General features: G+C 35.8%; 1 protein-coding gene across 2 annotated transcripts in view; it reads right to left on the bottom strand.

Moving 5' to 3' along the window:
• Positions 1-26,831, bottom strand: part of LOC120628233 (syndecan-like) — a 406,497-nt gene extending 379,666 nt beyond the window's left edge. For both annotated transcript variants that reach the window (XM_039896515.1, XM_039896506.1), the window contains exon 1: positions 26,627-26,831. In XM_039896515.1, coding sequence (XP_039752449.1) covers positions 26,627-26,692 — 66 coding nt within the window. In that variant the 5' untranslated portion in view covers positions 26,693-26,831. The remainder of the gene's footprint in view (positions 1-26,626) is intronic.
• Between the last annotated feature and the right edge of the window lie 216 nt (positions 26,832-27,047).

Consider the following 27,047-nt stretch of genomic DNA (forward strand, 5'->3'; position numbering starts at 1 on the left):
CTTGGACGTCCGGGTGTCTGTGTTTACGGATCCGTGTATGTGGCAGAGAAATTGGACGAAAAAATTATCTTACCAGAATATTTTTTTTATATTATATAAAGTAATGCACTGTGCTGATTCCTAGTTAATATTAGCGTTCTAAGTACTGTCGTTTAATTATAATTTATCAAAAACATTTTTTTCTATATGCAAGAGTATGTGGAAAATCAAGATTCGCGCATGCGCTATGTAAATTTCGTCTCATAAAATCGCGTGAGACATAAAGATATTAATTTAATTTGTTATTTCATTATTGAGTGTGAGTTTTTGTTTTTTTTTTGGCTTGGACTTTTTTTTTAAATGTGCATGACCGCGATGAGGCGTGCACTTTTGTATTTTCCAAATTTTAAGTTTCATAATTTCTTGAGAACTATTAAGGAATTACCAGCACATTTGTTAAAATGCTTATCAACTAACTGAAATTTGGGACATATAAAGTTATAGATATCATTAGTACAATTATTTACCCACTTTATCAAATTACTGTAAGTTTAGACATGAAAGATTAAAAACTTCAGATCGGTTATCATCGTCGTTAAAAATGGGCCGTACGTTTGAACAATCAATAAATTAACAATCGCCCTCCCCCAAAATAGCACTGCAGTTAGTAGGATATCCGATTGTCATAGCAATTTTGGGAGCAGCCATCATTGGAGGTACCTACCTATGTAAATAAAAACTACAAGCTCTTGCCCTCAAATTAGCCTGCGTGGAATTCGGGTCAAGTTTGCTCTCAAATCTCTGGTTCTAGAGGACTATAGGTATTTACTGCTTCAACTTTTTTGTTCAGTGTTTTAAAAACTTTTCAATGTAATGGTTTCTGGTTTGAGCCGACAGTACCTGCTTGAAGTAGGTTTGTCAGTGCCACACTGTAAGGTGACTCTTTAAATAAAATCGGCGGTCATCCCAAAAACCTCAAGTTTGAAATCAGAATATAGAATGACACTACCTCGCCCCCGCCCCTTATGTAAAATGTAAAATGTAAATTGTTGATGTTATAAAAGAGCAATTGCTGAGTTTCTTGCCGACTTCTTCTCGGTAGAATCTGCCTTCCGAACCGGTGGTAGAGTCACTACAAACAGGCAGACTTGACGTTTCAAAAGTTCTTATATTAGGCCTAATTGAAAAAATGAATTTTGAATTTTTATTTTTTTTCGAATTTCTTCCAACGGGTGTCATACGAGGTGACCAAGGGCATATAATGAAATAAATATGCTACGACAATATACAAATCGACATCTAGCCCCAAAGCAAGCGTAGCTTCTGTTATGGGTACTAAGATGACTGATGAATATTTTTGGAATAATATACATAAATACTTATAATATACAGATAAACACCCAGACAATGTAAAGCATCCAGGTTCAACCCGACTGTCCGAATAAGAGGCATTTAGTCCAGCAATGGACTATTATATAATTGAAGTTTGGAAGTCGAAGCTCTAATTTGGAAGTGAACGGGTTTCTTAGACAAGATGTTTTCGTCTTCACACGCCCCTTTCCTTTTATTCATTTAGCCTTAGTCTAAGTTTTTCTGTAAAATGGATAAAACCTATGTTATCGTAAATAATATGTAATATTTAAGGAGGAACTTACATCATACATATTGGATAGAAGCAGGCGTTACTTCGCGAAACTCCATGATATACAAAGAACATGAAACTTAGTTTGCTATCTTCCGAAAAAGCAGAAGAATCTGTACGGTACTATAAATAATTTCTTCAATTTATATACTCCACACCAAAAGTCTTTCACAGTGTAATCTCTACGCACATTTCGCTCGGACACAACATCTCCTGAGGATGCTCCATTTTGGAGAAAACGTGCGTACAGAGCATACTGTGCATGATCTGTTTGGTGTGGAGTAACAAGATTGAAGATTATATAATGATATTCCATCGTACTGTTTTCTAGGAGTGTAATATGTTCGTTGTCACTCAATATAGCATATGTATATTATACATACATTTGACATATTCACGTTAATCTAAACATGACTTGATTATAGTGTGGAGTAAAAAGATTGGAGAAATTATATAATGATAATTCATCGTACTCTTCTGCTGTCATGGAGTATAATGTTCATTGCAACTCCATACAGTATATTATGTATATACAATATAATGTATATACAGTATATTAAGTATATAACAGATTCAAGTTATTCTTAAGTTGAGTTTGTAATTGTGTGGAGTAATAAGATTGGTTAAATTATATAATGATAATTCATCGTCCTTTTCTGCTTTCACGGAGTGTAAAATGTTCATTGTAACTCCATACAGTATATGTATATACATACATTTGATATTAATTCTAAATTTGACTATATTAACTTGATAAGTTACACTAGGGTCTATAGATCAAATGTATCAGCAACAAACATGAATTGAAACGCAAATTTGATTTAAAAAGTGAATCTACCTGCAGTCAGTCGTCTAAAACATTCGAAGTAAAAAGTAGACGGCATCCACTTGAAACGAAGTTACTCCTAAAAATACTTTGTTATTCGTACTCGCAAGTATAAATACGAACTTCTACGAAGTGAACTAAATGGGCACGTTGCGACGCAGACGGCGATGAGACCTTCTTCAAATGGAGATGTATTAAAATAGAAATTCGTTTCTAATGCATGACTCGGGACTTGCAGACGTATTATACCTTTTTATTCAATAACATGTTAGCGCTTGTCAGGGATTCTGTGATGGGTTGATATGACGATGATGATGTAAGCTCACTGTATACATTCAAAAAAATATCACTGAAGCCTTTCCTCCTACCGCCTAAAGTTAATAAATTGATTCCAAAATCTTGAGATGGCTGATTAAAATTAGAAGAACTAGCTTTGTGTACAGCGAAGACAGAAAAAGGTTGGCAATACTCAATTCACGCTTATGAAAGCATTTATTGCATCTAAAGTCCTTGTAAGACTTTCCTAGGAAGAAAAGTGATCTCTTTCGTTTGTTTTGTCTAATTCTGTCCAATTTTGAACAAATATAAACTAGATGTGGCGTGTGTTGACGGCAGATCAGAATACAGTTAGACCAAACAGTAAAGTTTTTTAGTTTTACGTTTTTTAGGAGAAAATATAAAATATTAAAAAACGTGTGTGTACTTATGTACACGTGAAAGACGTTATACTCTTCTTTGGCGTAACCGGATAAATTTTTTTTCAAAAATTTTATCTTTCGCCTTATTCTGCGTTTGTAGAAAAAACTAGAGTAGTTTTTTCTAATAGAAAAAATTACTACATTGAAAGATTTATTATAACGTATCTAGTTATCTCATTATCGGAATACATTATCATCATAAAAGCTTGCTTGCATCTTCGGCCATCGCGTGTGATGGTAGACAGTCATTGGTTTGCACTGTTTATGCCGATAGGTACAGAATTTATGATAGTAAATAACTTTTCTGTGAATTCAATACTTTCAGAGAAATAACAGTAGGTACAAGGACTTCGTAAAAATTACGTGTTGACAACCATAACATACGCCGTTTCCATTCAAGGTCAAATTGGGTCACGCATTACTATGGCAAGCTAGTAAAGAATAAGATCCTATGTGGCATTAAACCAATAATTGGCACACTCTTTCACAATCACACACATAGGTATACGAGTAAATTTTGATGTTTATTCATTACTACGAAATACTTAAGATGTGAACTGAATACGTTTTGTAAATAACAATTATATTTTTAAATAGAGTATAAATTATACTTTTTAAAGGTAATTTCCTAAAAGTTTTCCTTTCTAAATGACTTTGTATATGCAGAAAACAGTATTCCAAAGTTATTTGAACTCGCATCGAAGATACAGGAGTCGAATTTTCAGTTTTATTATATATATATTTATATATCAGTTGCCACACACTGAAAAATATTCATGTTCATCACACAAACATTTTCCAGTTGTGGAAATCGAACCCACAGACTTGGACCCGTAACTGTTAATTGGAATTCAATTAATCCAAATTATGGTTTGATTTCATTTTAAATGTAAGGTCCAAAACATGAATTAAACTATAAACTTAAATCTACAAGGAATAGTAACAATGTCAAGATTAATAGTAATTATAAATTGTGTAAATTACATACTGTTGAGTAAAAATTTGTTTGCATTGTTTGCCTCGGACAAAATAATATAAAATCGTTAATCGCTTCTTAAATTTCTTAAATAGGCGAAGTAAGAACTGAAGTTTTGATCGGAACTATTCGGCAGTAATTTCAGGTATGTCTAGTATAATTTTTTTACTCAAAAATACTGTGGATGTTTATTTATCTCTACGGTGTTTGGTAGGGGGATAGAAATTAGACAAAAAACCGGGTCGGATATTTTAAAACTTGTACACAATCCGATCCTATTCAATTATGATCCGACTGCCGTGCCGGGAGATGTAGGAAGTCCTTAAGCTGTCCAATTAGTAACCCCCGACGCAAAAACGTGAAGTGTGTGTGTGGATGAGTGAATGTGTTTGTGTGGGTGGGTGTGTGTGTGTGTATGGGTGTATGTGTGGCATGGTACCTGATGAAGGGCACTACAAAATTGCGAATTTTTTTTTTTACAATTCCCTTAATATGAATATAAAATGAATTGATAAGATAAGAGAAATTATGTACACGATATTGAGAGTCAGGGTTTTTTAAATTATAAATTCATACGTTTTTATTCTCGGTAATGGTTTACAAAATTAATCGCCTTCAGCAACGGAGTGTTTAATGAAATCCCGCGTTGGAACAATTTACGAGTTCAATTACACGTCTTCAGTTCAATTACGTTGAAATCAAGAAGTCCTTGTAAATAAAACGCTCATTCTGGCTGCAGAAGACGGATGCGTCTAGTTAAGCGTTGTAGTACTGACGGTGTGACAACTTGGAAGCTCGTTTCCATTGTTCAGCGCCGTTTGTTAGATGTGTTATTAACCATATATCGAACCGCGGTTTTTTAACGTGTACACGTGTTACAAATAAAATTAAAAAAACCAAAATCGCGATCGACATCGAACACGAACGGTCAATCAACCCGATCAAAGTAAACTAGCTTACTAGGTGATGATAACCATGCCTGCCATCTTACTGTACCGCAAGACCAAGTGTCACTATTAATTTAAACGAAGTTAATAAGCGGCGATGCGGTAATCTGCTAAGATTCTATGGACTTGACCGATTTTGGCTAACGCCGATTCGACGTTTATTACAAAAATACACTGATGCATTGTATTCAGTCTAATAATCGTATAATGCGAACAGCGCCTCCGTGGATTGAAGCAATTTGCATCAGCACAACAAATTGGGTCTGTGCACAGCGCATACCTACATGTCAAATGTTTTGCGATTGTCCCCTGAAAGATGCTTATAGTTTGATGGATTTGCAAGTTGGATAGCAGCCGTTACTTTATGGAAGTCTCCTCGACTTCCGAAAGTGACCAATAATAATCCGCGTAAATTTTGTACATGCGATGTGATTAAATACATTTCTAGATTATAAAAAATCATTTACATGCGAGTATATCCATTATTGTCCAATTATAATAATATTTAAAGTAACTATTACTCTATACGGAGAACAACAAACTAGGCGACTTGACTACGTTTTATAAAACATATTTTTTTCTAAATATACCATTATCTATATAAGTTACTGCACATGTAGGTACCTACATAGGTATTTACACACCTACTTGAATTTCATAGCGAGACTATCGTATACAAATACCCCAAGTCATTCATATAAACATTAATGGTATATATTATCTGTATATTATAAGTATTTATTCATAAAAATATTCATCAGTCATTTTGAGTACTCATAACACAAGCTATGCTTACTTTGGGGCTAGATGGCGTTGTGTGTATTGTCGTAGTATATTTATATATATTTATATACCACCTCTATCGAACATGCAATAAAATTAACAATTCCATCGAGTGGTTCCATCTTTCGGTTTCATAACTTTAAAATATTATTTTAAATCAATAATCAATTTAAATACATAGTTTTATATTTATAACAAAGGATGTAACTTGTAACTCATATGCTATAGGATTCAAAAGTTAAACTATAACAAAAAACTTTTACTGTAAATTTTTTTCGAAGGGAAAATCCTTTAAGGATGTAAATGTAAAAGTTGCTTTAAAATATATGCAGTGACACCACAGCTGTTTACATTTAATATTAAATGAGGGTTACGGATTACTACATGACAATAGCACAAGGGTTATTGTACTACATATTATTAAACAATAATTCACACACACGTTCATAAGCACACCCACACACGTGTAACTGTTACTGTGTACTGTTTTGAGTCATTACTATTAGTGAGTGTTGTCAATTTTTTATATCATATTTGTTGTACTTATAGAATAATTTTAAATGAAATTTTTTTCTTAACAATTAATTATTCATTGTAAAGTCAAAATCTCCTGAAGATACTCAGGTTTTGGAGCAAAACGTGCGTAGAGGGTGCCGAAGATCTGTTTGTTGTGTAGCATAAGGATTAAAGGAATTATAAACTTCACCATATAGATTCTCCTGCTTTTCGCGGAGTATAGAAAATTAAGCATAATTTTCATAATATATCATAGATTTCCGCAAAGTAACGTCTGCTTCTATCCTAACGATAAAAAAGCTTGAGTGTGTATTATTGCTAGAACCAGGTTGCTTCTTAAATATTTTTAAATGACAATCTGAGATGGTGATAACAATAAAATAACAACCGGCTAAGTTTGTTGTGGGCTTCGTAAACCAGGCCACGTTTGGAATCCCAGCTTTTTAGTTTTAAATTTACGAATGTAGTTATCGCCATCAACTCACTTCAAGTGCCATCTTTGTGCCTATTTAAATAAAGAAATATTTGACTGCGGCCGTTATTATTGGTGTTCTAATAGTAGTGATTCTATTGTATAATAGTGTATTGTTATTTATTATCTATGGCTGCCTCCTTTTGAAGTAAACTATATATAAACGAATAGGTAGAGTAGTACTATATGTGCATAAGTTCTGTCAATGCCTCCATTCTCTTGACCCATATAACGTGCATTAATTTGGAAGCGCTTTCAGACCTAAATAAAACAAGGCTAAGGTGGCTTCTGAATTATTTATTTTCTTTTGTGTATAGTAGTAAATGGCACTCTCTTCTTGCGACCGTGTAATTTGGTTGTACATTCTCGTAACAATGAGTTCGATGGTTGTTTTTTTTATTCCATTACAATTTAGCCCTTGAATGCAATCCCAGCAGAATTTGATGCAGTCAAAGATGGCAGCGGGCGAATATGTTAGAAATATGACAGTTTTATTAAACACATCTATACGTTTCTACGCTGCATCGTACCGGAACGCGCAATCGCTAAGCGGCACGTCATTGTCGGTATGGTGATTACTACGGCCTAGCCAACCAGACCCGGAGATAATTCAGAAAACATGAATTCCCGAATAGTACCACATCCCCGAACCTGGGACCTCTGACTTATAAAACCTCAGCGTTGACCACTGCGTCAGGTCACTGAGGTCGATTTTTTTAATAGAGCCGCAATTATTCATATTATTCAATCAAACGCTTAAAATTTGTTAAAAACTCCTCAACCAAAGTTCACGAAATTTGAATGGTACCTGTAGCATTAGTACCGGATAGCTTATCAAGCTTTGTATCGTCGAAAGTTAAATGGACCTAAAGTCACTAACTTTAGAGTAGCAAATCCTGTACTTCCAATTTTTGTTATGTAAACGTTCTGTCAAAAGCCCCAGCTAAGCCAAAAAAGAAGCACACAAATACACATACACATATTACCGATTGAAAATATATGCGCAAAGGCAGCCTTATCGATTAAACCTTTGGTTGAAGAAACATGTAACACAAAATGGGATAGTGCAATAGGCAAATTTGAAAAATTATATATACATAACATATACATTACATACTAGCTGTTGCCCGCGACTTCGTCTGCGTTTGATTTTGTTTTTGATGTGGGGTTCAATTTAGTTGTAGTTCTAAAAAAAATTTAAGTATTCAGTATCGCTAAGCCTGAGGGGTTTGCTGCCGTCCGCTGAGGAGTTCTGTCCTCTATCTCCAACCACATTCAGATCTACACAAAGTTTCGTCAAAATTTACCACATATTATAACCTCTATAGTACAAAAATAATTATTTAAATCGGTTATAATTTGTCGGAGTTATTGTGTAAAATCGTCAAACACTCATCCCCTCTCCCAAAGGAACCGAGCTTAATTTCGGGATAAAAAGTATCCTATATTACTTCTAACACTTCCAAGAATATGTGTACAAAGTTTCATGAGGATCTGTCAAGTAATTTTTGCGTGAAAGCGTAACAAACAAACTTACATTGACATTTATAATATTAGTAGGGATACATATAATAATATTTGTAATTTTCCCTTCAATGGGTAGTTGAAATAAAGACGAAATTGCGTTTCTGTGAAAATACAAGATTTATTTACAAAGTATTCTACCAATTAGAATATTTATATCATCATCATATCAACCGATAGACGTCCACTGCTGGACATAGGGCCTATGTCGGGAGTTCCGAATCCCACGGTTCTGAGCCGCTTGAATCCAGCTGCATAATTACATGGTTGAACATTATATTCACTAACTTGTGAAAATACAAGAAACAACTTATCGAAATTAAGCTTAATTTGCTATACTCCGCGAAAAGCAAGAGAATCTGTGTGGTGTAATTTATAATTTCTTCAATCCTTATACTCTTACTTATATGAATAATTGTTTGACAATGAATAAGTGTCTTAACAATTATTCATTGTAAAGTCAACATCTTTTGATGATGCTCCGGTTTCGGAGCGAAACGTGCGTAGAGGGTGTATTGCCGAGGATCTGTGTGGTGTGGAGTATAAGGATTGAAGAAATTGTAAATTACACCACACAGATTCTCCTGCTTTTCGCGGAGTATAGCAAATTAAGCTTAATTTTGATAATATATCATGGATTTCCGCAAAGTAACGCCTGCTTCTATACAATACAAGAAACAACATTTAAAGCCTTTACTCGAGTTCGATTCCCACATCTGGAAAATTTTTGTGTGACGAACATGATTGTTTTCCAGTGTCTGGGTGTTTGTCTGTATATTATTAGTATTTATGTGTATTATATTCATAAAAATATTCAACAGCTATCTTAGTACCCATAGTACCCACTAGATGGCGATGTGTGTATTGTCGTAATTTCTTATTTATTTCTTTTTTTACTTCAGATCTTTAAATGAACTATTTTTTTTGTTAAAGCAAAGTCCTATATATAATTTTAAATGTCACTTATGACTGTATGTGTGTCGATAAAAAAGCTTGGGTATGAATTATTGCTCTAACCAGGTTGCTTTTCTAATAATTTTAAATGACATTGTGAGATGGTGATAACAAAAAAAAAACACCCGGCTAAGTTTTTTGTGGGCTTCTTCTTAGACCAGGACGCGTTTAGAACCCTCGTAGCTTTGAAGTTGAAGTCATCATCATCATCTCACTACTGTGTAATTCTTATGTACGCATCAAAAGTGCCAACTATGGGCCTACTTGAATAAAGATATTTTTAACTTTGACTTTAGCTTTTGTAAATATCACTGGTAACTTTAAAAAAGGTTGGATATATACGAACTCGAAAAAAGAGGTTTTCTTTCAATACATATTTTCTTAATATATGGGTTAATTTTAACATCGCGTCTTATTCAAGACAACTTCTTCAAAACATACTTAATTTATTAATTATTTTTTGTGGCAACCAATTTGTAACAGTCCATTTTGTGACAAGTAATCTCTGTGGGAAGATTACGGTCTATTCAATCTATTACTACAGATGTTTACCAGATGTCAAATTGTCTGTCTTGTGGTTATTGTTATGATTGATTGTTTAAAGTTTAAATAATCACGTTGAAGTTGAAGTTTTTTTTATAGTAATAACTAGTTGTTGCCCGCGACTTCGTCTGCGTTTGATTTTGTTTTTAAAGTATTCAGTATCGCTAAGCCTTAAATGAGGGGTCTGCTGCAGTCCGCTGATGAGTTCTGTCCTCTATCTCCAACCACATTCATCAGATCTACACAAACTTTTGGCAAAATTAAACACATATTATAACCTCTATAGTACAAAAATAATTATTTAAATCGATTATAATTTGTCGGAGGTATGGTGTAAAATCGTCAAATACTTTCATCCCCTCTCCCAAAGGAACCGAGCTAACTGTCGGGATAAAAAGTATCCTATATTACTCCTAACACTTCCAAGAATATGTGTACAAAGTTTCATGAGGATCGGTTAAGTAGGTTTTGCGTGAAAGCGTAACTAACAAACTTACATTAGCATTTATAATATTAGTAGGGATAGGGATAACAGTGGCGTGCACCGGGTCCCTTACCAGGGTATGCATTCAGTAGGTAAATGGCATAAAAAGGCCAAAAATTCTCCTTCTATGCGAGTAATATTATATATCAATTTAAGGGCAGGCAGTTCTTTTGTGCATGTATGAAGTGCACGCCACTGAGGGATAGGGACAGGGAAGTAGGGATTGACAGATTAAGCAGATGGCCCAGCTGATGGTAAATGGAAAACGATTGTCCACAAATAGAGAAAGACATCGCAGGGAACACGTCCATCAACCTGAGTCAAAGGAGTTAGGCCTCGTGTGCAGTGGCGTGCACTGGGTTTCTTACCAGGGTATGCATAAAGCAGGAAAATTGCATAAAATGGAAAAAATCCTCTTCTAATACGGGCTATTGCCACTGCTCGTGTGCCTGTAATTACACCGGGAACCACGCCTTCCCCAGACGAGTGAAGGCGTGGTCCCCGGACGACCCACACAAAAGCATTTGTGACAGAACCTTCACACAATTCCTAAAAATCATAGTCAAGTCATATAAAATAGTTTTTTTTCCATGTCAAACTTAATGCATTTATCAAAGTCAAAGTCAACAATATCTTTATTCAAGTAGGCCCATAGGTTGCACTTTTGATGCGTACATAAGAATTAGACGGTAGTGAGATGATGGCGATAACCACATTCGTAAACTTAAAAAAAAGCTACGAGGGTTCCAAACGCGTCCTGGTCTAAGAAGAAGCCCACAACAAACTTAGCCGGGTGTTTTTTTTTTTAATCCCTATTTGTTTCATTCACAACCACTGAATAAAGGCGACAGCGTCGAAACACAATGCGTTTTTAAATTCAATTTCTCCACCGTTTGTCACTACATTTTTTTTCTCTAATATAGTTTTGTTTCATAAATTTTTATTTGTGGTGATGAAGGGATGTGATTTGAAAATGCATTTCATATATGAGTTTAATAATCTCTTATTCAATTCTCAAAGTATTATTTGATAGCATAGGTTAATCCAAACACACAGGCACGGGTAAAACTACTACAGGACACGGGTATACTCCCATAATGAGAAGAGGTTAAGGCCGTAGTCCACCACGCTGACCCAGTGCGGATTGGTGGACTTCACACACCTTTAAGAAAATTATGGAGCAACCGTTGAAGCAAATGACATTTTTTCCGTTTTTTTTTTTAAATTTGTAGTGTGCAAATATAAAATTTTATTCCATTACAAAGATCCGTAAAGAAAATTAATTCCATAATGTAATGAAAGAAATCGCATGCAGAAAAATCCAAGAAAAGTGAATTTCTTAGACGGGATCGTATGACAGCTATACTATTTGAGACTAGCACATTTTGTGCTTAGAAATTCATGAAGACTTTTTTAAACATGTAGCAAAAAGGAAATAATTTTTGAAGAGTAAATTTTCAGAATTTCAAGCAAAACGGCGGAAAAAATTTCTTTGGAAAATCTTTCAATGTCCTTTTATCAAGCAAACGGTTCGAACAGCTCCAGTTCTTGCATAGGGTAACCAACCTTTACGCAAAAAAAAACATAACACGTTGAGAAAGATTTCTAGTTTTGTAACAGGAAGTTAATGGTGCTAAGAGATAATAATCTTTTATATAATGTTATATTAATCTTTTTCTCCACTCATTACTTATTGAATTTACGCCGATTAACTTAAGATGCGGATACTCTAAATGTCAGTCTCAAAATCTCACTCTGTCTAGGCATATGATTAAATCTGATCTGATTGATATACCTCGACGTATAAATATAGATTTATGTACTAAACTGCAATAGCAGGACGCTTGTGAGAATTAAATAAATAAATATACTACAACAATACACACACCGCCATCTAGCCCCAAAGTAACCTAGCTTGTGTTATGGGTACTAAGATGACTGATGAATATATTTAGGAATAATATAAATAAATATAAACACCCAGACACTGAAAAACATTAATGTTCTTCACACAAAGATTTTCCAGCAGTGGGAATCGAACCCATGGCATTTGACCCAGAAAGCAGGGTCGCTGCCCCCTGCGCCAATCGGCCGTCTATGTATGTGTGTATGTCTTACATAACTAGGACTTTATTATAAAGACATCAATAGGCGGTAGATTATTGCCGAGAATTCCGTAAGCATGCGGATTTATGTGAAGCATTATTACATTTGTGATGGACGTCTTTTTACGGCGCTTGAGAAGAGGCTATTTTATGCGAGCCCCGCTCACATTACGTTAATAAAACAAACTTTATGGCGTGATTTTGGTGGACTTTTTATTTCCCAAGGATTTGAAAATTTCGTTAGGATCAGCGTGATTCGTGATCACCAACCTATTACAAGGTACAAGTTAGCACTTGACTGCAGTCTCACCTGGTGGTTAGTGATGACACACGTTTAAGAACATTATGAACATCTCTCACGCATGCAGTTTTCCTCACGATGTTTTTCTTCACCGTTGAAGCAAGTGCTATTTTAATTACTTAAAACGCACATAACTTAGAAAAGTTAGAGGTGCTTGAAGCGTTGATAGCGCATTGGGTAGAAGCCCGACTTCACTTTCCGGGGGCCGAGTTCAAATTCCAGCTCGTTCGAAGCTGTAAAAAGTTCTAAAAAGAAGTCCAGGACTACATATGTCTATTCTTTTAACATTAACTTATACAACAATAAAACTTTACTTTTGCGTTTTGAAATCACATCTGTTGGGTAAAGCGCGCTCTATTGACTAGTACTAGGAAGTAGGTACAGAATAAACATTTGCGACAGTACTTGAGATCGTTTCTGACTTACAAATTCTCAAGGACGCCAAGCGGCGAACTGGTCGCTAAAAGCTTTGCAAAGATTCCAGCTATTTTGAAGGGTAGACTAAGTTCTAAATAAATTTTAACATAACTCATCTCAGAATGAAAAAAATTAAAGAGACCTCGCAGTAAAAAAGGTATAAAAGAATCCATAACTTATGAATACGTGAGTGTGTCTGTTTGTTTGTTACCTATGTTCAGCATAACCGTTGCACCGCTTTATCATATTAAGTAAAGATTATAAGATAACTATGCAATGAAATCGAAAAAGGTGAGTGGAAATAACAACCCTTGCTTTGAAAAATACAACAACCCATCCATTTTCAATCAAATTTGACAACCTCTCTGGCGCAGCGGTGAGCGCTTGGATTTTAAGCTGTAGGTTCCAGGTTCGTTCCTGGCAGGTGTAATTTGGGAATTTTTAATGTCTGAAGTCTCTTTGATCTGGTCTGAAAGCTTCGGTCAGACAACAATTTATAAATTGACAATGGAAAATAGCCATTCCCGGGGACTTATAATATTAGTTTTTCTCCTTTTCGCGGAGTATAGCAAATTAAGCTTAATTTTGATAATATATCATGGATTTCCGCAAAGTAACGCCTGCTTCTATACAATACAAGAAACAACATTTAAAGCCTTTACTCGAGTTCGATTCCCACATCTGGAAAATTTTTGTGTGACGAACATGATTGTTTTCCAGTGTCTGGGTGTTTGTCTGTATATTATTAGTATTTATGTGTATTATATTCATAAAAATATTCAACAGCTATCTTAGTACCCATAGTACCCACTAGATGGCGATGTGTGTATTGTCGTAATTTCTTATTTATTTCTTTTTTTACTTCAGATCTTTAAATGAACTATTTTTTTTGTTAAAGCAAAGTCCTATATATAATTTTAAATGTCACTTATGACTGTATGTGTGTCGATAAAAAAGCTTGGGTATGAATTATTGCTCTAACCAGGTTGCTTTTCTAATAATTTTAAATGACATTGTGAGATGGTGATAACAAAAAAAAAACACCCGGCTAAGTTTTTTGTGGGCTTCTTCTTAGACCAGGACGCGTTTAGAACCCTCGTAGCTTTGAAGTTGAAGTCATCATCATCATCTCACTACTGTGTAATTCTTATGTACGCATCAAAAGTGCCAACTATGGGCCTACTTGAATAAAGATATTTTTAACTTTGACTTTAGCTTTTGTAAATATCACTGGTAACTTTAAAAAAGGTTGGATATATACGAACTCGAAAAAAGAGGTTTTCTTTCAATACATATTTTCTTAATATATGGGTTAATTTTAACATCGCGTCTTATTCAAGACAACTTCTTCAAAACATACTTAATTTATTAATTATTTTTTGTGGCAACCAATTTGTAACAGTCCATTTTGTGACAAGTAATCTCTGTGGGAAGATTACGGTCTATTCAATCTATTACTACAGATGTTTACCAGATGTCAAATTGTCTGTCTTGTGGTTATTGTTATGATTGATTGTTTAAAGTTTAAATAATCACGTTGAAGTTGAAGTTTTTTTTATAGTAATAACTAGTTGTTGCCCGCGACTTCGTCTGCGTTTGATTTTGTTTTTAAAGTATTCAGTATCGCTAAGCCTTAAATGAGGGGTCTGCTGCAGTCCGCTGATGAGTTCTGTCCTCTATCTCCAACCACATTCATCAGATCTACACAAACTTTTGGCAAAATTAAACACATATTATAACCTCTATAGTACAAAAATAATTATTTAAATCGATTATAATTTGTCGGAGGTATGGTGTAAAATCGTCAAATACTTTCATCCCCTCTCCCAAAGGAACCGAGCTAACTGTCGGGATAAAAAGTATCCTATATTACTCCTAACACTTCCAAGAATATGTGTACAAAGTTTCATGAGGATCGGTTAAGTAGGTTTTGCGTGAAAGCGTAACTAACAAACTTACATTAGCATTTATAATATTAGTAGGGATAGGGATAACAGTGGCGTGCACCGGGTCCCTTACCAGGGTATGCATTCAGTAGGTAAATGGCATAAAAAGGCCAAAAATTCTCCTTCTATGCGAGTAATATTATATATCAATTTAAGGGCAGGCAGTTCTTTTGTGCATGTATGAAGTGCACGCCACTGAGGGATAGGGACAGGGAAGTAGGGATTGACAGATTAAGCAGATGGCCCAGCTGATGGTAAATGGAAAACGATTGTCCACAAATAGAGAAAGACATCGCAGGGAACACGTCCATCAACCTGAGTCAAAGGAGTTAGGCCTCGTGTGCAGTGGCGTGCACTGGGTTTCTTACCAGGGTATGCATAAAGCAGGAAAATTGCATAAAATGGAAAAAATCCTCTTCTAATACGGGCTATTGCCACTGCTCGTGTGCCTGTAATTACACCGGGAACCACGCCTTCCCCAGACGAGTGAAGGCGTGGTCCCCGGACGACCCACACAAAAGCATTTGTGACAGAACCTTCACACAATTCCTAAAAATCATAGTCAAGTCATATAAAATAGTTTTTTTTCCATGTCAAACTTAATGCATTTATCAAAGTCAAAGTCAACAATATCTTTATTCAAGTAGGCCCATAGGTTGCACTTTTGATGCGTACATAAGAATTAGACGGTAGTGAGATGATGGCGATAACCACATTCGTAAACTTAAAAAAAAGCTACGAGGGTTCCAAACGCGTCCTGGTCTAAGAAGAAGCCCACAACAAACTTAGCCGGGTGTTTTTTTTTTTAATCCCTATTTGTTTCATTCACAACCACTGAATAAAGGCGACAGCGTCGAAACACAATGCGTTTTTAAATTCAATTTCTCCACCGTTTGTCACTACATTTTTTTTCTCTAATATAGTTTTGTTTCATAAATTTTTATTTGTGGTGATGAAGGGATGTGATTTGAAAATGCATTTCATATATGAGTTTAATAATCTCTTATTCAATTCTCAAAGTATTATTTGATAGCATAGGTTAATCCAAACACACAGGCACGGGTAAAACTACTACAGGACACGGGTATACTCCCATAATGAGAAGAGGTTAAGGCCGTAGTCCACCACGCTGACCCAGTGCGGATTGGTGGACTTCACACACCTTTAAGAAAATTATGGAGCAACCGTTGAAGCAAATGACATTTTTTCCGTTTTTTTTTTTAAATTTGTAGTGTGCAAATAAAGAGTATAAATAAATAAATATTTATTATTATTATTATTAATAAAGAGTATAAATAAATACCTATCCGTACTTAATATTATAAATGCAAAAGTTCGTTTGTTTGATCGTCCGTCCTTTACGCCTGAACTAAACATCCAATCAACTTGATTTTTGGCATAGAGTTAGTTCCAAGGACGGAGTAACACAGGCTACATTTTGTTTATTATTATTCTTCTTAAGATCAACTAAGAGTAAAACAATTACCGACAACTAGGTAACTCACCTCATCTCAAACCACGCAGTGTTTATGTGACAAGGTATAAATTCGTAATTTTTCTTTTTTATCTAACTAAATAAATAAAAATATTTGTGTAGTATAGTAGTTTAGTATCTTTACTTAAAACATCAACTATAATACGAGTACCTACTTAATAATGCTCTTCTACTAAAACTCGATGTTGTAACTCTCTGGTCGAGTACATTTTCATAAAACATTATCTTTTATGATGAATAATTACTATGTAAGCCATACTCGCTTATTTTACGTTTCTAGCCTTATTTTGGTTAGGTCCCAACTATTTTAGACTTGGGTGTAAAAAAAACAAAGATATAAATTAAAGGAACGTTCTAAAGTCTGTATAAGTTTAAATACTATTCCTATTATATAAAAATTTTATTCCATTACAAAGATCCGTAAAGAAAATTAATTCCATAATGTAATGAAAGAAATCGCATGCAGAAAAATCCAAGAAAAGTGAATTTCTTAGACGGGATCGTATGACAGCTATACTATTTGAGACTAGCACATTTTGTGCTTAGAAATTCATGAAGACTTTTTTAAACATGTAGCAAAAAGGAAATAATTTTTGAAGAGTAAATTTTCAGAATTTCAAGCAAAACGGCGGAAAAAATTTCTTTGGAAAATCTTTCAATGTCCTTTTATCAAGCAAACGGTTCGAACAGCTCCAGTTCTTGCATAGGGTAACCAACCTTTACGCAAAAAAAAACATAACACGTTGAGAAAGATTTCTAGTTTTGTAACAGGAAGTTAATGGTGCTAAGAGATAATAATCTTTTATATAATGTTATATTAATCTTTTTCTCCACTCATTACTTATTGAATTTACGCCGATTAACTTAAGATGCGGATACTCTAAATGTCAGTCTCAAAATCTCACTCTGTCTAGGCATATGATTAAATCTGATCTGATTGATATACCTCGACGTATAAATATAGATTTATGTACTAAACTGCAATAGCAGGACGCTTGTGAGAATTAAATAAATAAATATACTACAACAATACACACACCGCCATCTAGCCCCAAAGTAACCTAGCTTGTGTTATGGGTACTAAGATGACTGATGAATATATTTAGGAATAATATAAATAAATATAAACACCCAGACACTGAAAAACATTAATGTTCTTCACACAAAGATTTTCCAGCAGTGGGAATCGAACCCATGGCATTTGACCCAGAAAGCAGGGTCGCTGCCCCCTGCGCCAATCGGCCGTCTATGTATGTGTGTATGTCTTACATAACTAGGACTTTATTATAAAGACATCAATAGGCGGTAGATTATTGCCGAGAATTCCGTAAGCATGCGGATTTATGTGAAGCATTATTACATTTGTGATGGACGTCTTTTTACGGCGCTTGAGAAGAGGCTATTTTATGCGAGCCCCGCTCACATTACGTTAATAAAACAAACTTTATGGCGTGATTTTGGTGGACTTTTTATTTCCCAAGGATTTGAAAATTTCGTTAGGATCAGCGTGATTCGTGATCACCAACCTATTACAAGGTACAAGTTAGCACTTGACTGCAGTCTCACCTGGTGGTTAGTGATGACACACGTTTAAGAACATTATGAACATCTCTCACGCATGCAGTTTTCCTCACGATGTTTTTCTTCACCGTTGAAGCAAGTGCTATTTTAATTACTTAAAACGCACATAACTTAGAAAAGTTAGAGGTGCTTGAAGCGTTGATAGCGCATTGGGTAGAAGCCCGACTTCACTTTCCGGGGGCCGAGTTCAAATTCCAGCTCGTTCGAAGCTGTAAAAAGTTCTAAAAAGAAGTCCAGGACTACATATGTCTATTCTTTTAACATTAACTTATACAACAATAAAACTTTACTTTTGCGTTTTGAAATCACATCTGTTGGGTAAAGCGCGCTCTATTGACTAGTACTAGGAAGTAGGTACAGAATAAACATTTGCGACAGTACTTGAGATCGTTTCTGACTTACAAATTCTCAAGGACGCCAAGCGGCGAACTGGTCGCTAAAAGCTTTGCAAAGATTCCAGCTATTTTGAAGGGTAGACTAAGTTCTAAATAAATTTTAACATAACTCATCTCAGAATGAAAAAAATTAAAGAGACCTCGCAGTAAAAAAGGTATAAAAGAATCCATAACTTATGAATACGTGAGTGTGTCTGTTTGTTTGTTACCTATGTTCAGCATAACCGTTGCACCGCTTTATCATATTAAGTAAAGATTATAAGATAACTATGCAATGAAATCGAAAAAGGTGAGTGGAAATAACAACCCTTGCTTTGAAAAATACAACAACCCATCCATTTTCAATCAAATTTGACAACCTCTCTGGCGCAGCGGTGAGCGCTTGGATTTTAAGCTGTAGGTTCCAGGTTCGTTCCTGGCAGGTGTAATTTGGGAATTTTTAATGTCTGAAGTCTCTTTGATCTGGTCTGAAAGCTTCGGTCAGACAACAATTTATAAATTGACAATGGAAAATAGCCATTCCCGGGGACTTATAATATTAGTTTTATCTAAATATTACACATGGCCCTTATAATTCTCGTTCCCTATGACAATAGCGATTCAACTCGCCCTTCCGAAACTGTAATCGAAGTCCTACCTGGGCTATCACCCAGTGGCTTGCACAGAGGGTATGCACAGGGTATGCAGATGATATAAAATTGCGATCTCCAAAATGAGTTATAAAAAACTTAAGGATAAGCATTGTAAAAGCCTATCCTTAAGTATTTACCATTCGTACTGGAGATTTTCTTCATTTTAAATCGTCTGCATACCTCGATGCACGCCACTGCTATCACCGCAGTTGTGTATATCGCACAACGTAGTATTTATACCTAATAATGATAAATAGATTAACATGTTTTATTTACTGTCATTAAACAAGGATCAGAAAGGAACAATTTTTTAACCGAGAGTAAAACATAATTTGAATCTTAAACTCATGTTAGGTTACATCATTTTAAGAAATGAAAATTTCCCGACTTTTTCTTTCATATTATCAGTAGACTGCATAAAGTTTCAAATCCAGTGAAGGTTATTGAGCAACGAAGGTAAGTAGGTACCTATAGTACTACACCTACCAAATATTTATCTTCCATCAGCGCGTGCAAATATTTGCTAAGTACCCACGCTTTCGCAATGTTTTCAACTTCGTCCAATTATTACTTAGGGTATTTTGTCACTTAATTAATGTTGCAGACTTTGTATTGTTTATTGTTTACAGGGGTTAAGAAATATTGACAGACACTCTGAAGCGTCTGTTTCTAATATCAAAAAACAATTGCAATTTAAATTAATGTGCAATTAAAACATATGCGTCACCTATTACTGTAAAAACAATTGTTTTATGTAAAACATTAATACAATTATTTTTAAATTTTAGACTTTTAGTATTTTTGTAATTTAGGAAATAAAAATTGTTAAGGTTGAATACATAACAAATAATCTAAGAAAATTCAAACATGCATCAAACGTTCATCATTTCATCGTCCGTTCTTTTTTTTTTTTTTTTTTATGTTTCTTACATTGTTATATTTTATATGTTTATAATTATTAATTTCGTAATTCACAATTTATTTGGAAAATAACAGCCCTGCTTCTGCGATTTGATAAATCAACCGGGCTGTTCTTCCTACACACTTAAAATAATTATAACTAAAAATTGATAATCTATGTATTGTTGAATCGCTTGAGGATGGAGATTACCATGTCGGTGTAAGAATGCAAGACAGGTATTTTACACATCAAAGACCGCAGCTCACAGGGGGACGCCCCACGGTGCGTGCAGAGGAACTCATGGTCCAGGCGGAGAAGGGATATTCCCGGAGATTAAGGCAATAAGTGCAATTTTTATCAACCTTGGGCCACGTAAGACGGCATACGCTTGAGTCGCTCTTTGGCTTTTGGACTTTATTTTTTTGTTTTACTATCTTATTGCTACTGTAATTTCTTTTGACACTTTATCTTCATACTTGTTTACTATTGATGCTACCTTCCGATACACTATTACACAATTCAAGCTGTGGTAGCCCATAAGTGAAATATATAATAAGTGGTATTTAAGGCATTAACAGGATGCTAAATTTATAATATTTCTTATTTCCCTTTATTTATTTCTGTGAAACTGTTGGTGCCCATAAAGTTAATAAATAAATAAATTGCCGTCCGTAGGAGTTACTGGTGCGAGATCGATCCCCGGCACTCACCTGTAACGTGCGTTTTGTGCTATATGTGCGTTTAAAGCAATTAAATCTCACATGCTTTTACGGTAAAGGAAAACTTGAGGAAACCTGCATGCACAGTTCTCCATAATACTCTTATCGGCGTGTAAAACGCATACTTGGCCATTGGCTAGCCAAGCCCATCTCACTTTGAGAGGAGACCCGTGCCCTGAATAGGCCGATAATATGTTGATCATGGTCAATACAACAGCGAACCTAGTTTTACCAGTTTAAAGAGATTGTTTACATCGGGTTGTTCTGGTTGGAGCATAAACAAAACATCGGCAACAATGGCGGAAGTCGGTCGGCCTATTTCACGCGTTGCCCCTGAATGCGGGCGCCCTAAGGTAAGTAGCTCGCGGAATGGGACACGAGATCCTTCCATTGCCAGCGGAGGTTCCATATGAGGACATATGGAACCTCCGCGAGCTACTTACCGTTCATGACTGCTCACCGAGTTTTTGCATATAAATCAGGTTAGCGGTAGAGCTAATTGAATTAGTACCTACAGCTCTAGTTCATATTTTGTAGACCAGATTCGGTTTCAGCACGTTGCAATTAATACAAGTTAAGGCTGATTTGTGCATTTTATCATTTCTACCGTTTTTCACGTCCAAGCTTATCCGTAGGTATGTAACTTTTTATTTTTTAATTAATTTACACCCCTTCAAAACGTCGTATTGATTTGAAACTTCGCATACATATCGAGGATCATTGAAATGCAATAATTGCAATAGTCTGTCCATTATCCGTCAGGATCTTTAGAATTAGCCTTTCAACGTAATTTGTTCGATAAAAGCAGTCGCTACTTTGCGGGATTCCTTGATATATTATGAAAATTAAGCTTAACTGGCTATACTCCGCGAAAAGCAGGAGAATCTGTGTGTTTAATTTAAAATTTCTTCATTCTTTATACTCCACACCAAACAGACAGAGCGAAACGTGCGTAGAGGGTACGTTGCCGAAGATCTGTTAACCTAACCTAACCATCGTGAGGAAAACTGCATGCCTGAGAGTTCTCTATAATATTCTCAAAAGCGTATGAAGTCCACCAATCCGCACTGAGGCAGCGTGGTGGATTACTTCCTAAACCCTACTTATTGTGGAGGGAGACCCGTGCCCTATAGTAGGCCGGTAATGCGTTGATATCATAATTGACTAAGTAACTACAAATGCTATGCAAAAAAACATACAAGTTCACATTAATTTGACACAGTACGACATAGGTTGTTAAACGAATATAAATGTTCAACAAATCACCCGTGCTCTGTAGAACCATATTATGGAATACTAGCCATTATAAATACAAATTGAATCGATAGAACAGTTGTTTTATTTTGTCAAAAAAAAAAAAAACAACCGGCTGAGTATGTTGTGGGCTTCTTCTTAGACCAGGGCGCGTTTGGAACCCAATCTTTAGTTTTAAGTAGACGAGTTAAGGAATCGCCATTAACGCACTACTATGTGTTATTTTACATGTGATGTACGAATCAAGAGTGCCATCTATATGCCTATTTGAATAAAGAACTATTTGACTTTGACTTTTGGCTTTGTCTCAGTTACGTACCACAACTCTGCCGACCCCGGATCCGCTGTAGGCTGCGCGCTTGCTTTTATTTCCATTGAAGTGGCATTCTTTTTGTCCTCAGTGGGTCCCGACAAATTTTGTTATTGCAAAGAAGTTGTTTTGTTGGAATTACCACTCAGCCAATTAGTTCTGAAGCGGTGATAGCCTAATGGTTAGAGCTACGACCAATTTATCTGGTTGTCCGAGTTTAATCTCCGGCACGCATCTCTAATATTTTGGAGCGTTTTGTATTCAAGGAAATTTCAAATACATAAATATATTACGACAACGCACACATCGCCATCTAGCCCCAAAGTAAGCGTAGCTTGTGTTATGGGCACTAAGATGACTGTTGAATATTTTTATAAGTAATATAAATAAATACTTAGAATATACAATATAAACACCCAGACACTGAAAAACATTCATGCTCATCACTCAAACATTTTCCAGTTGTGGGAAACGAACCCACGGCCTTCGACTCAAAATATCGTGAAGAAACCGACACGCCTAAATGTTATCAATAATATTCTCGATAGGCATGTGCAGTCCACCAATACGAACTGGGCCAGCGTGGTGGACTACGGCCTAAGAAACCCTCCTCATTGGGTAAGAAGACCCGTGCCCTGTAATTGGCCAGTAATGGATGATGAATTAGTTCCTTAAATCAGTGACATACACAGTAACAAGGTACAAGTCAGATAAAATATTTATTTATTTAATTAGGCGCTAGATAATTATTTAATCTCGTGAGTGTAATTTCGGCTTTTTTCAATATTAATTTAAATGAAAGGTTTCATTGTTTAATTGCAGTTTGAATGCCCTAAGCGCTATGAAAATGCACGAGATTAAAAAAAAAATCTCTTTTAGTATTTTTTTCATTGATCCTTCAAAATTTCATTTATTTTGTAAATTGTTTTAATATGTTTTATCAAGGATGATAGCATCGGGTAATGTTTTTCAGTGAAGTCTTTAAAAATGTTTTTACTCACATAATATTTAGACACGAAGACGGCGGTTATCAAATGTACTTAATTACAATGTAGGTCATGACTCAAAGCTAAATATTATAAAATATCAACAATATTTTTAAACTTTTTTATTGTTATCGTCTAGGAATTTCCATTACTGCCTCGGCTAATCACGTCAGAGTTAAATATTCCGTTTGTTTATCAAAACCTAAAGATGGGTGCCTAAATATTAACATACTAATTTCATTCAAGACCAAATGTTGACCCAAATGTACCAACGTATCGACTCCGTGTTGCACTTATTATCTCGAGGTTATAGTTTCGATTTTCGGGTCGAGGTTTCAATCACCTTTTAAGGGAAGTTCGTAATCAATTGGAGTTTTGCAGTCATGATACTGTCACTACCAGCCGGTGCTTTGGCGCTATTTCGACCCGTGCTCCAGTCAACACATTAGGTCATTGAGCATGCACTAGAAAATGAATCAATGATTAAAAAAAACACTAACATCTGAAATTAATAATAAATCTAAACGAAAATCCTCAGATGACAGCTTGAATTTTATAGTGATTCTAGCGGACCCCAGCGCCATCTGCCGGCCGATTTTTTAATCTAAACCATCCAAGATGCCACACAAACGCATACCGAACAATTTATTCAAATCGGTCCAGCGACATGCACACGCACACAAGAAATATATATATATATATATATATAGTGATATATCCTTTTCCTTCTCTTCGCAATAACTATACAGCATATATTTATATTCCAAGTAGCAAGATACGACATTCATAATAAAATGTCTAATTCTGGGGCTATTTAGTAGTTACAAGGTTTATTAATCAGTCATCCCTATATACTCACTATATCATATTTTTTTCCGCCTAACATGAATTTTCTCTGAGTTTTATAAATGATCCAAGGCAGACAGTTAGTAAAGGCTTCCAGTAATCGGCTTACATCGCCGTTTCTATTTACCTACATTGTTAGTTTCTTGATAATTAACAATAACAAAAAACTAATACTATTAAGTCTCCTTAGGTACCTACCTACTTTAACAGATGATGTCTTGAGATAAGTACATAAATGTCAGTGACAGGAGAGATCTTATTAACGAAATTCTTTCACTAAAGCCCTCTAATCGAAACGAGAGATGTATTAACCTACTGTGAGAATGTAAAATAAAGCGTGTTAAAAACAATGTTAAAATTTATGTAATAAAAACAGGTTTTCTTTTTGTACCCATGTTTTTAGCATAAAATAAATACTTCACACAAAAGAGTAATGAAAAGATTGTTTTTATAGTGAGACAAGTAAGAATGGTCTGCAGATGAATCAACGAAAAGGTTACACCATGCTTATACTAGTTGTTTTGTAGTGATTCATTTGGCGTTAAACTACGACACGACCACGCGCCCTACGACATAAATAGTACCTACGGCATGCACACAGCTGTTTCTTGACGGACGGGTGTTCGGCTCGCTTAGCTTTCTCCCAGACGTGGGCGATACGCAGCCACTATATCCAGTTGCGTAGTTACGGGCGAAGACCGCTGGAAGCGCAAAGTTAGCACTGCCCGGACAGTGTTTGCTTTGCACAAAGCTTATTGCTAGTCTTGAAAGCTAATTATGTTTGCACATATAGGTACTCTAATTGAAGGTCTTGAATGACAGACAACATTACATAGATTCTTGGCGCGGAGTTCCCGAGTTTACTTAGTGGAGCACTAACGTTTTATCGAGTTGACACTGCCCGGGCAAAGTTGACTTTACATACATCCCATTGCTTATATTGGAATAATAATTAGATGTGCACTAAGACTTTGGGTAAAGTCTGGGAATGAGTTTTTGTTGTTTTAAAAAGTAAGGAAATAGTACTAACTTGCTTTCAGTACTATTTTTTTTATCTTGCGCCTTGCGCATGCATGTAGTTGTTTCTTTACTGACGTGTGTTGCCCGCTTAGCTTTCTCCTTAAAATTGGCATTACGCGTTCCCTGAGCAGTATCGTTGTTACGGACAAAAACCACTGCCCGGGCAAGGTCAACATTTCACGCGGTCTTGATAAAGATTTCGAATGACAATCAACTTAGCACAGAGCTAGACGCTGCACTGTAAAGTTCTAAAAATACAGTCAATGTTACATAGCGCCTCGGGGTAGAGTTCTCTAACTATTACTTAGTGGCGCACTAGCTTGTTAATACCAAATAGGTATTATGTTGGATTTCTTGATAGTAAAGTAAGTCGCCCAAGTTTTCTCCCAAATTTGGGCGATACGTGGTAGATACCTATTACTCTGTCGAGTTTCGTTGTTAGCTGTTACTGTTTATATTTGATATTGCCTGGGTAGACACATTGGCTCTGGGTAGAGTTAGTGAATGACAGAGTCGACTTTGCATAGAGTTTCTGAGTAGATTTCCAATGAAAGAGTCGACAAAGCTTCTGTAGAGCACATCTGGGTAGACTTCTATTGGTTAGTAGAAAATAGTCGTGTTTGTTATTTCGTATTTTCTTTTGCCGGTAGTTTGGGTTTGGGGACACAAGGAAGCCAGCAAACTAATGAGGTAATTTATGAGTGACAAAATGGTACTCGTTCAGCACTATTGTTCATCGCCCTCACCTCACGTTTTTTTTTCAAAAGCAAACAATTAATTTTTAACAACATCCGGCAATCATTCTAAGAGGATTACCTACTCGATATTGGGGAGCTGTGCCTACGAGGCCCTCCGGGCAATGTCGACTTTGCACGCTCTCCGTAAATTAACGGTAGCATCGATATCGCGTTCTCATTCATGACCTTAGCTATAAAGATACCAAGTAGATATATAAGTATGTGTAAGTCGTATATAGTTTATATAGTAAACACGATACCGAAAACGAAAGAAAAAAAAACAACTCGAATCGATGGGAAGGGACCACGATAACAAATGTTTACCTGGCGATTACTGGCTCGTTCAAGGTAACGATAATATAATGGACACTGCGATGCGACAGAGTGCAACTCCATAATGGCATTTACAATCACGGCCATACAGAGGATTTTAGATTAGCGGCGAGAGAAATGAGTGAATTACACTCGTAAAACTCTCGTGTTGACATTGAAAGTTACGCAAGATTCATGAACGCGTGTTCCTTCGTACTATAAGAACAAGGCGTGAGACAATACCGGTCCAGCACTCGTCTAGTGAGTAGTCATTATGCCTACTCACAAAAAGCCGGAATGCCGCGTTTAAAGAAGGTCCCCTTACCTCTGTCGCTCGTACATATCCTGCGAGGGCTATACAAGACAGCCATACGTATACGCACAACTGCATCACAACAACTTTTGGGACAGCCTCGTTGCACTAATAAGTAACACGACACTATATCACAGCACAAAACAATTGTGTTATGTTATTGCACTAGCACTGTACACTCGGGAGGAACAACGCGGGAAGCGACATGCGTCGTCGATTTGAGTTTGTAGTCAACTGAGTGGCGCTTGGAGCTCACTTCACTACGTCGGATCGGCCGCAATTCGACTCGTTGCCGACTTCATTGATGTGGGTTTGCTTTCGGTCGTCGCCCGATGGTCGATGAAGCTCTATTTCGCGTCACGCACTCCGATTTATTACATTTACTCTCACCGGAATAATGTACTTTAGTTGGGTTCACGCTATAGGTTACGGC

The sequence above is a fragment of the Pararge aegeria genome, chromosome 2 (assembly GCF_905163445.1).
Source record: "Pararge aegeria chromosome 2, ilParAegt1.1, whole genome shotgun sequence".
Classification (NCBI taxonomy): domain Eukaryota; kingdom Metazoa; phylum Arthropoda; class Insecta; order Lepidoptera; family Nymphalidae; genus Pararge; species Pararge aegeria.